Source organism: Hyaena hyaena, unplaced genomic scaffold (assembly GCF_003009895.1).
Source record: "Hyaena hyaena isolate Hyena2069 unplaced genomic scaffold, ASM300989v1 scaffold_602, whole genome shotgun sequence".
NCBI classification, from domain to species: Eukaryota; Metazoa; Chordata; class Mammalia; order Carnivora; family Hyaenidae; genus Hyaena; species Hyaena hyaena.
Genome location: NW_024081229.1, coordinates 430,273 through 444,103, shown reverse-complemented (window position 1 = coordinate 444,103; position 13,831 = coordinate 430,273). Strand labels below are relative to the sequence as shown.

Below are 13,831 nucleotides of genomic sequence, written 5' to 3'. Positions count from 1 at the left end.
CACCCAATATGGGGCTCAAACTCAGCCATCTAGCACCCCTAAAATATTTGCCTTTGAGGAGTGGAGTAGAAGTTGTTTAGCACTATTTTACTTTTTAAACAAGGTAGATATGAGAAAGGAAACAAAAAAAAAATACTTAAGTCCTAGTTAAATCAAAATCTAAGGACCCAGAGTTTACCTTCCAACATTACCCCTAGCTAACTAAAGATAGATAACTGAGCAAAATGGTAAGATCAAATAACATTACTTCCACAATTCGATCACAATACTTCTAACTGAAATGGTATCAGTTTTTAAACATAACATTTCCCTGTAGAAATAGTGTACAATCTCCTACCAATGACTTTTGCTCGGTACCAAACTCCATCTTCAAATTTAGCTACACAGGCTTGATCTTGAACTGGACAGATGATTTCCAGATTTTCTCCATCTTCACTTTTATAGAATTCTTCAATTGTCTTTAGTAGAAATAAAAAATCCAGGCTCTCTATCTAAGAGATAAAGGGATCAAAACATGTGGTATGTATTATAAGCACTGTTCATAAAATTATGAAGTGTTGGAATCAGATAAATCAATTGTATCACATAATTTATATTTGAAATATTTTATTACAGAAGCAACATATAACATTAGCAAATATGAACATAACAAAAATTTTTAAAAATCACAGTTCTCCAGGGGCACCTGGGTGGCTCAGTTGGTTGAGCTTCCCAACTTCAGCTCAGGTCATGACCTCATGGTTCATGAGTTTGAACACTACATCAGGCTCACTGCTGTCAGCACAGAGCCTGCTTCAGATCCTCTGTCCTCACCTCTCTCTGCTCCTTCCCTGCACATGCTCTCTCTCAAAGATGTATAAGAACATTTTAAAAAATCACATTTCTCCAGATACCTTAAATATATATCCTTCCAGATCCTTTTCTTATACACAATCTTTCCATGTTTTTTAAAACAAAAATGAAATATCACACATACCATTTGATTAGTTTGAATATTTGCATTTTTCTATCAGTTTTCACTTTTCTGTTTCGGTAAGTATTCCTATTAGTGCTTCTAGACCACATTTAGATGTCCCATGCTGTCCTAAACCAGTATTCAAGACTACATATTACATCTGGTCATTTCAATAAATCTTTTAGAATCTAGTACGGTACTTTTTTTTTTTTTTTAATGACTTGGTCTTGCGGAAGAGTGCCTATTATGTGGTTACATCCTCATGCTATTATTTAGCTTGTTCCTCCATTAAATCGGGTCTAGCTTCTGAAATTTGTCAAAAGCTAAAAGTTGCTATCTATAGATGTGATGGATTCAAACCTTTTTTGGCCAGAATACAAATAAGTATACTTAAGTATACTTAGGTTGCAATACATCAGAAGACATATCACTAACTCAATATTAACATGCTAAGATTCACCTACAGATTGGGTGATGATTCTGATCCCTCTATTGTTATGTTCTTACTCCTATCAACCATCCATCTCATGGTTTTAAAGTGAATTGATAATTCTTTAAATCAGTAATTTCAGTAGGGTTTGTGAAATGACTGCATTGAGCAAATTGGAGATTTCTCTTATTAAATAAGACTATTTGGTTACTGTAGTTCTTAAAGTTCCTATAGTACCTAAAACATAGTTCTTTTAAAAAAGTCCTAAAACATCAAGGATGTCTGATTATCTCCCCAAATACCAATTTTTAAACTTAAAAAATATTTTAAAATACATTTCAAATGGCAAAAAACTTAGGTTCTTCTCTTTCTTGAGCATTATAATGCAAGTGGAAAATTTGTGAATCTAGCTTTTCTTGTTATTTTAGTTAAAATTTTAAAATTTTCTAAACTTTTATTTATTTTTGAGGAGAAGGTCGCTTTATTGGGGGCAGAGCACTGCATGTGGCCAACACATGAAGGCAGCCATGGGGGTGGGGGTTGCCTACACATCACACTCAAAAGGGACACTGGGGGTTTTGCTAAGAAAGATCAACTGGAATGTGGTTCCTCAGGCAGCTTCCCGACCTCATCCCTCTGAGGAGTCAGGACGCTCCTGACCATTTCCTTGAAGGCAAATGTGGTGGCTACAGGTAAAGCCCCTCAAGGGTGACTTCTTGTTTTTTATAAAGAACATTTTCTTTAGATGTTTTTGAAGTCTTCATTTGTTACTTTCATTCTGCGTTCTCTCAAGGCCATCAGACCAACTTCTGTACAGATTGCCTTGATGTTGTCCCTGTAGAGGTCATCTTTAACCATGATCAAGTCAACCGGGGTCACATCATCAGCCAGCATCATCCTGCTTGTGTGGATCTGAAACATGCGCTTCTTAGTCTGTTCACCGGACAGGGGGAACTCAATTTTCCTGTCAATGCGCCCTGGTCTGATAAGTGCTGGATCCAAAATTTCTATTCGGTTTGTGGCCATGATATCTTTCACATTACCCCTTGAATCAAATCCATCCAACTGGTTCAATAGTTCCAACATTGTTTGTTGAATTTCTCTTTCACCACCGGAATTTGAGTCATATCTTTTTGTTCCAATGGCATCAATTTCATCAATAAACACGATGGACAGTACATGTTCTTCCGCAACTCAAAACAATTCCCGAATGAGTTTGGGCCCATCACACAGGTACTTCTGAATAAGTTCAGAGACAACCACTCTTAGGGAAGTGGCTGGGTTTGGTTCGCTACTGCTACTGACCCCCTTTGGGGGCTTTACACCCATCTCTTCGTAATATTCAGGATGTGAGAGGAAGCTCCACATTTCCTTAATTTCCTGGATTTGATTGTCCAACTTCCCAATATCAGCACAGGTTTCCTGGGGGACTTTTTCTACCTTCATCACTGTGACCAAGGGATCTGTGTCATCCATGAGCACCTATGACGGCATGTACCTTGTGGTTGACCGGGACCAAACATCCTGGTTCCAGCAGGTCCTTGTCTACAAAGGAAAGAATGCTGATGTAGTGTTCTGAGCCCACAGATGTGGACACAATGGCATGACTGTCATCAATGATCCCTTCCAAGGTTCCTACCGACATTGGGGTCCCCCTCAGATCATCTACCTTTGATCTTTCCTCCTCTTTTCTTCTAAAGGCTTCATTTGTTCCTGATTTCTAATGAATTCTTCCTCTATGAGAAGGTCGTCTTTAGTTCTCTGTAACTTCAGTAATTTTAAGTGGCATGGAGTGTGAAGTGTCACCAGTGTCAGCTTGCTGGCAGCATCTGGTCCCTTTGTTTTCTTCTTTTTCCCTACTCTAGTTGGTACAGAAGGTTCGTATTTCTTTTTCTTGCCCTGTCATCCTTCTTGCCACTTCCAGGGCTATGACCACCACTCTGACTCATCTTGCTTCGGCCACTCGAACCCTAAGCTTTTATTTCTAAGTAGATATTATACGTAGTCTTCCATTAAGTTATCCAAAGTGAACAGTGAAAAATTCAACAGAGAAGTGACATCAGCAAAATAGGCTAGAAGGCTCCAAGTTCTTGTTCCCACACAGAAACATGGTAAAAAAAAAAAAAAAATAAATAAATAAATAAGAAGCCATATGAAGTTTTTGAGAACTCTGGAAAAGTCAAAGTTTTACTGCAACCAAGCAAAACCCAATCAAGTTCCTGGCATCCAAAGAAATCTCTGTCAAAATATTTGCTGAACACAAGCTAAAGGAATAGAGACTTCGGTGATCACACTAAAGGAATAGTCTTTGCAAAAACAGAATGGAAAAGTCTCAAACACAAACCGACCACTATAGTCTTCAGCAATTAAGAAAATCCAGCAAATCCCAGGGAGGTGGGGATCTGACAGAGTTACCACATTCTAACAGTCAAGTGCCCAGTTTTCAACAACAACAAAATCAGAAGAAATACAAAGAAAAAGGAAAACATGGCTCACTCATAGGAACAAAATAAATAGTAACCACCTCTGAAGAAGCTCAGATAGTGGACCTACTAGACAAAGACTTTAGAACTGTCTTAAATATGTTCAAAGAACTAAAGGAACACATGGATAAAGAACTAAAGGAAAGCAGGAAAACAATGAAAGACCAACATTAAAATATCAACAAAGAGATAGAAATTATAAAAAGGAATCAAACAAATTCTGGAGCTGAAAAGTACAGTAAGCAAAGTGAAAAATACACCAGAGGGTACAAGAGCATATTTGAGCAAGCATGAGATAGGATCCATGAATCAGAAGATAGGGCAACTGAAATTATTTAGTGGGGAAAAGGAAAAAGAGTGAAGGAAACAGACTCAGGACTTGAACAGAGACTAAGAAAACCATCAGACAAATAAATATACCCATTATGGGAGCCCCTGAAGGAGAAGAGAAAGAAAGGAGCAGAAAGATTATTTGAAGACATAATGCCTTAAAACCTCCCAAATTTAATGACAGACATGGATTTACAAATCCAAGAAGCTCAATGTTATGGGTTGAATTGTATCTCTAAGAAAGAGGTGTTGGAGTTGGAACCTGGGAACGTGACATTATTTGGAGAGTATTAACAATGATAATCAAGTCAAAATGAGGTCATTATGGTAGGCCTTAATCCAATATCAGTGGTGTCATTAAAAGCAGAAGATTTAGGTACAGAGACAAACACAGAAGAATGCATATGAAGATGAAAGAAGAGATTAGGGTGGTGCAAGTCACAGACCATCCAAAATTTCCAGCTAATCACCAGAAACTAGGAGAAAAGAATGGAATATATTCTCACTCACAGCTCTAAGAAGGAACCAACCCTATTTATACCCGAATCTCACACTTCCAGACTCCAGAACTATGGGACAATAAATTTATGTTTTTTAAGCCACTTAATTTGTGTAACTTCGTTATTGCAGCCCTAGGAAATGAATACAGCTTTTGATTTTGAGATTTAAAGTGTTGCTATAAAAAAAATACCTAGAACGTGGGTGTGGCTTTGGAATTAGGTAATGGGTACAGAAGTTTTGAAGTGCCTCAATGAAAAGTCCAGGTTGCTTTGAAAAGAATTTTGGTAGAAATATAAATGTTAAAGGTGCTTCTGGTGAGATCTCAAACAGAAATGAGGAACATGTTATTGGAAACTAGAGAGAAGGCAATCCTTGATATAAAGTAGTAGAGAACTTGAACTGTATTATGTCAGACAGAAAGTAGAACGTTAATATTTAGCTAAGGAAATCTCTAAGCAAACTGCTGAAGTGCAGCTTGGTTTCTCCTTGTTGTTTATGACAAACGTGAGAAGTCACAGATAAAGAATTGCTAAACATAAAGAAACAACTTGAAGAATTTAGAAAATTTTCAGTCTATCCATATTATAAACAATGAGAATGTGCTCATGAGGACACCAGGGGTGTGGCTGGACACTACTAAAGAGCTTATGAGCAGGTGACATGTGGATCTAATCAATCATCTCAGCAGAAATTCTGCCACCTTGATGAAGGGGGTAGAGATGGGAAGAAAGAAGGAAGGCTGTTGAACTTGTGGGATTCTGTAGGCAGGAAGTGAGCTGACGGGGCTATACAGCCCTGAACATGTGTTATCTTTCAAGAAAAGGAATAATGACCCTGAAGGTAGTTCAGAGGCTTGGGTGTCTACTCCTGCCACTAGCAGCCCAGAAGGTACAGGTCTGAAAGGCAGGGCTGTCTTGTCCTCTGTTCCAGGAGGTGCAGCCTCCTGTGTTCCAGAGCATGAGGACAAATCCTCAAATCCAGTTTGTTGAGGCTGCTACCAGAACTGAGTGGGCAAAGCTACAATAGGCTGAATAGTCCTACTGGGAATGAAGGATGGAGCGTCCAGCCAAAGCAGATTATTCTCAAGTCATAAGAATCTTTTTTTTTTAAATTTTTTTTAATGTTTTATTTATTTCTAGGAGAGAGAGAGAGAGAGAGAGACAGCATGAGCAGGGGAGGGTCAGAGAGAGAGGGAGTCACAGACTGAAACAGGCTCCAGGCTCTGAGCCGGAAGTCAGCACAGAGCCCGATGCGGGGCTCAAACCCACGAACCGCGAGATCATGACCTGAGCGAAAGTCGGACGCTTAACCGACCAAGCCACCCAGGCTCCCCTCAAGTCATAAAAATCTAATAGAATTTGCCCTGCTAGGTTTTAGGTTTCTCTGGTTTCACATATTCAGAGATAGAGAAGAATTTTGCCCCAGCTTGGATGCTACCCAAGTCTTAACCTGAACTTGAATTAGACGATGAGACTTGGCACTTTTGATTGACAATACTTACATATTTTGGACTCAGAACTGATGCTGGAATGGTCGGGATGGGGTGAATGTATTTTGCATATGAGAAGTACATGAATTTCTGATAGAGCAGAGAGTAGACTACTTTCAGAACTGTGTCCTCCTCAAAAAATATATTGGAGTTCTAACCCCTCAGTACTTCAGAATATAACCTTATAGAAGATAGGGTCTTACAGAGTTATCAAGTTAAAATAAGGTCTTAAGTGGGACCTAATTCAATATGACTAGTGTCCTTATTAAAAAATTGAGACAGACAAGTACAGAGAAAATGCCATGTGAAGACAGCAGAAGAGACTGGGATAATGCAGAATCCAACAAGTAGTAAAGATTGCCAGCATACCACCAAAATCTAGGGGACAGACATGGAATAGATTTTCCCTCTAAGACCTCAGGACAAATGAACCCTGCCAACACCTTGATTTTAAGACTTCTACACTCCATCACTTCAGATCATAAAATTTTGTCATTTAAGCTATCATTTTATGGTATTTTGTTACAATGGCCCTAGGAAGCTAATACACTCAACAAACCCCAAGTAGGATAAACCCAAAGAGATACACTCATATGCATTATAATCAAATTATCAAAAACCAAAGACAAAGGTAGAATCGAAAGCAGTGAGAGAGAAGCAACATGCCATGTACAAGGGATCATCAGTGAGATTACTTGCTGATTTCTTCTAAGAAACCCCTGAGGACAGAAGACAACAGAAAGATAACTTTAAAGTGCTGGGGGGGGGGGGGGGGGNTACAGAGCCAGCAAAACTGTCCTTCAAAAATAAGGGAGAAATTCAGCCATTCACAGAGAAACAAAAGGTGAGGAAATTCACTACCATAAAGACAGTTGCTTAGGTAGAAACAGAAGGATGATAGAGTGTAGCTCTAGCATGTAACTCAGAGCCACATGAAGAGAGAAAGATCTATGGTTCAGGTAAATAAAAGGACACACATGAAAGCCATATTATTTTAATTTTGGTTTGTAACTTCACTTTTATTTCTATTTATTTCTATAGGACAATATCTATTTCTATAGGATATAAAAAACAAATACATCAAATTAGAAATCTATGTTATTGAGCACATAATATATAAAGATTAATTTTTTTTAATATTTTTGAGAGAGTGCACACAAGCAGGGGAGGGGCAGAGAGAGAGAGGGAGGAAGACACAGAATCCAAAGCAGGCTCCAAGTTCTGAGCTATCAGCAAACAGCCTGATGTGGCGCCTGAACTCACAAACCGTGAGATCATGACCTGAGCTTAAGTTGGATGCTTAATCGACTGAACCACCCAGGTGCCCCGAAAGATTAATTTTTGACATCAGTAATATAAATGGGGAACTTGGAGCTGCACAGGAGTATGGTTTTATGCAATTAAAACTGGTATAAGTTCGTATTATATTGTTACAACTTTGAATATTACATATTAATTCCCATGGTAATAATTTAAAAAAAATCTATAGATATATACAAAAGGAAATAAGATAATCAAAACATGAAACTATAATATCTGCAAACCCATGTTCCCTGTAGCATTATTCATAATAGCCAAGAGGTGGAAGCAAACCAAATGTCCATCAGTGGATGAATAGATTATGGAGAGAGTTTAGTTCTGCAAAATGAAAGTTGTAGAGATCTGTTGCACAGCAATGTAAGTATAGTCAACACTACTAAACTGTACATTTAAAAATGGTTAGATAGTAAATTTTGTTATGTTTTTATGACAATGTTTTTCTTAAATATAAAAAATGACATTACAAAAACCCACATAACTAAACACAATAGAGGGAAGTAATAGAGGAAATGAGAGACAAAAAAGCTAGAAGATATACAGAAAACAAATAGCAAAATGGCTGAAGCCTTTCCAACAGTAGGTACTTTCAATAGATTAAACAGGGTGCCTGGGTGGCTCAGTCAGTTAAATGTCTGACTTCAGCCAGGTCATGATCCCGTGGTTCATGAGTTCGAGCCCTGCATCAGGCTCTGTGCTGACAGCTCAGGGCCTGGAGCCTGCTTCAGATTCTATGTCTCCCTCTCTTCCCCTTACCTGCTCACACCTCTCTTTCTGTCAAAAGTAAATAAAACCATTTTTTAAAATTAAAAAAAAGAAAATGGGTGAATTACTACTGATTCTAATAAATAAAAAGGATTATAAGAATCTACTATAACTAGAAACACCTACCAGAACTGAATTATGAAGAAATAAAAAAAATCTGAGCCGACTTGTATCTAGCTAGGAGACTGAATCAAGTAAGTAAAAACCTCCAAATAAAGAAATGCCCTGGATCATATGGCTTCACTGAAGAATTCTACCCAACTGACAGTTAGCTAAAGGGAGATGAATGGGAGGATGGGTTAAATAGGTGATGGGGGATTAAGGAGAGCACTTGTGATGAACACCAGATGATATATATGGAAGTGCTGCATCACTATACTGTACACCTGAAAATAATATTACACTGAAAGTGGAATTAAATAAACACTTTAAAAAAATTAACACCATCCCTTCTTGGACTCCTCCAAAAAACTGGGGGGGAGAAACTCTTCCTAACTCATTTTAAGAGGCCAACATTACCAGGAACTAAAGTCATACAAAGGCATGACAATAAAACTATAGGCCAATACCATTTATAAACACTGATGTAAAAATCCTCAACAAAATACTTATAAGGCAAATTCAATGGCATATTGGAAGGATTATATATCATGATCCAGGGGGGGATGGATTCCTGGAATGCAGTGATGGCTCAAAATACAAACTAAAACAATGCAAAACACATTAACAGAATGAAGGAAAAAGAAAAACCACGATCATCTCAATTAATGCAAAAACTATTAAAAAATGTTAATATTTATTTTTGAGAGAGAGAAAGGGAGAGAGAGACAGGAAGGTGGGGGAGAGAGAGAGAAAGTGAGACATAGAATCCTATACACGCTCCAGGCTCCAAGCTGTCACTAGAGAGCCCGATGCCAGGCTCAAACTCACAAACTGAAGATCAGACACTTAACTGACTGAGCCACCCAGGCACCCCCAAAAACTGTATTTTTTTAAATTTAAATTCAAGTTATTTAACATATAGTGTAGTACTGGTTTCAGGAGTAGAATTTAGTGATTCATCACTTACATATAACACCCAGTGCTCATTCCAACAAGTGTTCTCCTTAGAGCGCATCACCCATTTAGCCCATCCTCCAACTCATCTCTCCCTCCCCTCTAACAGGAATTGAAGGAAACTTCAACATGATAAAGGCCGCATGAGAAAAACCTACAGATAACCACTGTCAGTAGTGAAAGACAAATGCTTTTCCCCTCAGACAGAAGAAAAAGATGCCTGCTTTCTCTAGTTGTATTCAGCATGATATTAGAACTTATACCAGGGCCATTAAAGAAGAAACAAAAGGCATTCCAATTGTCAGAAGTAAAATGATCTTTTTGTACCTGATAAAATTTTTATATGTACAAAACTCTAAAGAATCTACACAAAAACCTGTTTGTTAGAAAACAAATTCAGCAAAGTTACAAAATATAAAATCAAGACATAAAAATCAGTTATGTTCCTATACAGCAGTAATGAACAATCTGAAATTCTACAATACCATCAAAATAGAGACTACACTTCAGAATAAACTTAAACAAGACACTTGCTGTATTATTACACAACTGATAAAAGAAATGAAAGAAGACAAAAAATAAGAGGAAAGGCACCCCATGGATTGAAAGACCTGATATTTTTGACAATATGACTCAAAGCAATCTACAATGCAATGCAGTCTCTATCAAAATCTCAGTGATGTTTCAGGCAGAACAAGAAAACCCATCCTAAAAGTCATATGGAATCTCAAAGGACTCCAAGTTGCCAAAACAATTTTGAAAAAGAACAAAGTTGGAGAGCTTACACATCCTGATTTCAAAACTTGCTACAAAGCTGTGGTAATCAAAACAGTGTGCTACTGCCATGAGAACAGATTGATGGAATAGAGATCCCAGAAATAAACCTTCACATATACTGTAATTAACTGCATACTGACAAGCATGCCAAGAGCATTCAACGGAGAAAATACCACTTTTTGAACAAACAGTGCTGGGAAAATTGGACATCCACATGGAAAAGAATGAAACTGGAAACTTCTCTCATACCATACACAAAATTCACTCAAAATGAATCAAAGACCTAAATGTAAATAAATGTAAAACTCTTAGAGGAAACAAAGGAAAAGCTTCATAATGTTAGATTCAGCAAAAATTTCTTAACTATGACACCAAAAGCACAGGCAACAAAAGAAAAAAAAAGAAAAACTGGAATTATCAAATTAAATTTTTTTTGTGGATCAAAGAATGCTACCAACAGAGTAAAAAGGCAACCCACAGAATGGGAGAAAATATCTGAAAATGATATATCTGATAAAGGATTAAAATCCATAATATATAAAAAACTCCTAAACCCCAACAACAAAATAATCCGATTCAAAAATGGTCAAAGAACTGGAATAGGTCTTTCTCCAGAGAAAATATATAAATGGCCAACAAATATACACATGAAAAAATGTATTCAATAATCCTAGCCATGTGGAAAATATATCAAATCCATAATGAGATACAATCCTACCCTTAAAACAGCTATTACTTAAAAATAAAATTGTTGGTGAGGATGTGGAAAAATTGGAACTCCTATGCATTGCTAGTGGAAATATAAAATGGTGCAGCACTGTGGAAAACAGTTTGGTAGTTCTTCAGAAAGACAAACAGAATTGTAATATTTAGCAATTCCAGATATAGGTATAAACCCAAAAGAATTGAAAGTGGAGACCCAAACACTTGAATATCCAGGTTTATAGCAGCATTCTTCACAACAGCCAAAAGGTTGGAAAAATCCAAGTGTTCAACAGATGAATGTATAAACAAAATGTAGTATATTCATACATTGAAATATTATTCAGTCACGAAAAGGAATGAAATTCTTATATAGGCTATAACATGTAAACTTTATGCTAAGTGAAATGGATAAATTCATAAAGAAAGAAAGTAGGATAGGTTGTAAGAGGCTGGGGGTGGGGAAGGAAAATAGGGAGTTCCTGTTTACTGGTTACTGATCTGTTTGGGATGGTGAAACAGTTCTGGAGACGAATAATGCAACAGCTGCACAACACTTAGGGTATTTAATGTACCGAACCATAGACTTAATGGTTAAAATAATCAATTTGTATATGTTTTACTTTGATTTAAAAAAAAAACACTGTAAAAAATTCAATGAAAGAAATATATGCAAGTCCTAAGTCAGTGCCAAATAAGTCAACTCCCACAACTTATCTGGGGAATGTGATGCAGTGCTTACGATGACGATGACGAGTACACTACCCAGTTCAATCCTGGCTCTACCCTTCTGTAGCTGTGTGACCTCAGGCAAGTTGCTTCCTCCCTTTGGTTAGAATCTCCAATCTAAATGAAAATACTAGTGTCTATCTCATAGGATTGTTATGAAGATTAATGAGCTATTCACTTATTATGGTCCTTAGAATGGGTTAATTCATATGAAGCACTGACAGAGATTAATAAGGACAAACTCATTGTTAGTAGCTATGTAAACAAACACATCAGTCCACATTCAAAATTTAATACGAAATGGCTTTGATCCGAATTTATTCTGGTGTTTAAATTCAGAAAATTACCTAGTAATAATCAGTAAATTCTCAGAAGTTCATGGTCAGAAACAGGTTTTATCATAGTTTTTTGATGACAGTTCTATGTGCTTTCCTACTGTCTAGGTTTCACAAGGTAGCAAGAAACACATACATTAGGTATCTTTCACTGTCCTTTCCTTCTATGTTTCACTAATTTGCATGACGAAGAGTCCCTTCAATTTACTATGAATCATGTGAACTTCTTGTTTAAAGTTGCACCTAAGAAACTTAAATTTACAGAATGCTGATACTGGTTTGTTCTAAAAGTCATACTGAGTACTCATTTCCCTTATACATTTCTTCTTAAAATGTGAAAAAAATACTTTGTCTCTAAGGAATACTAAATACTTACCAATTGAAGATAGAAATCAGTAGGACTATTTATATGACAAACCATAACTGAAATATCTGTCATTTCTTTAGGCAAAACAGGTGGGTGATAATGTAAAGTCATATTTTTTTCAGGATGGCTTCTTGGTGATTGCGACCTAAACCTAATCAAAAGCACAATCAAAAGCATTAAGAGCCATTTTCTTGAAAAAGTCTCTTCTCTCAGCAACTTGGCCTTAAAAAAGGCCTTGTACATATACTTATTTATCTACCAAGAGTATTCCCTTTCCAATTTCTCTTCTAATATAATGATTGGTATTGTCTCCAATGATCAAACTAGGTTAAATAAGAGGTCAAGTCTCCAAAGTCAATAATTGATCTTCAATTTTGTGTTGGGACATTTTGAGCCAGGACTGTTTCTTCTACTCAGATTCAAGGATTCTCCTCCTTCAAACAAAAACAAACAACCAAAAAAACCAAAAACAAACAAAAAACCCCACAGTTTCTCATCTTTCAGTTAAATTGATAAGCACAGTTTATAGTACCATCCAGGCCCGCTGAGGGTCTCCACTGGCTCCCTCGGCTCTAATACTACGTTTATTTCTCTACAAGGAAACCTACTTGGATCACTTCCAGAATCATCTCAGCACTCAGACAAAAAGCTAGTATCTTCCACTCTCTCTCTCTCTCAGTCGTCTTACTTTGTTCATCAGTGATGGGGTGGGGGAAGAAACTTTAAGTATCTATTGTAGATTCATACATTAAATACGGAGTGGTGATCGAGCATGAACTTATTCCAAAGGTTAGAAAATTTAAGTCAAGAACTGTTAAGTTAGAATTCTTAAAACCCTAGTGGAGCTGCCTGTGAAGTTATCAAGAGTCTAAGAATAGTTTCAGTATCTACAAATAGTTTCTATTTTGAGTTATCTTAATTTCTCTATTATCTGAATGCAGTTTTCTGACAACTCTACTTAGAACACTCTGAGAGCATTATTTTTAACCTCTTAGATAATGTTCACTTTAGACTCAGTCCATAGTTTTTAAAGGTTAACTCTGTTATTTCAATTTATAACTATCATCTCAAAAAAAACTATTTGTTTTAATAAATTACCTACCTTGCTAATTCCATAAAAATTAATGCATCTCTAAGAGACACAGGCATATCACTGCTTATTTTATTTGTTGGTGGTTTCTGCAGGTCTACAATAAGCACACCATCTTCTTCTCTAAAAACTTTCATTAAAACAGCCTTTTTATTTACCATTTTCAAAAATTCTACTTTAGCTTCTTCTCCCCAGCCTTCATTCTGTGGAAAAAGTAAAATTACAATGTACTTAGTAATTATAATTAGTTCTAATGGTACAATACTCTGGATTTAGCTTTTATTTTGTTTTGATTTAGCTTTATATAACCAAAATCTGCAAACCTGAGCAAAAGGACTCCACCATAGATACTAAACAACAGCTAGGGCCACAAACCCAAGGTCAGTGTTTATGTATGCAGAGTGTGTGTGTGTGTGTGTGTGTGTGTGTGTGTGAGCTCTATGCCCAATATAGGGCTTGAACTCACAACCCCTAAGATCAAGAGTCCCATGTTCTGACTGAGCCA

General features: G+C 36.8%; 1 protein-coding gene and 1 pseudogene across 1 annotated transcript in view; both read right to left on the bottom strand.

Annotated features, from left to right (window-relative positions):
* Nucleotides 1-13,831, bottom strand: part of RNF17 (ring finger protein 17) — a 121,627-nt gene that overhangs the window by 55,655 nt on the left and 52,141 nt on the right. Inside the window, exons 15-17 of the mRNA XM_039256942.1 lie at nucleotides 13,339-13,529; nucleotides 12,246-12,387; nucleotides 338-491 (exon numbers count right to left, since the gene is read on the bottom strand). Of these exons, the coding sequence (XP_039112873.1) occupies nucleotides 338-491; nucleotides 12,246-12,387; nucleotides 13,339-13,529 (487 nt within the window). The remainder of the gene's footprint in view (nucleotides 1-337; nucleotides 492-12,245; nucleotides 12,388-13,338; nucleotides 13,530-13,831) is intronic.
* Nucleotides 2,072-3,817, bottom strand: LOC120248574 (annotated as a pseudogene).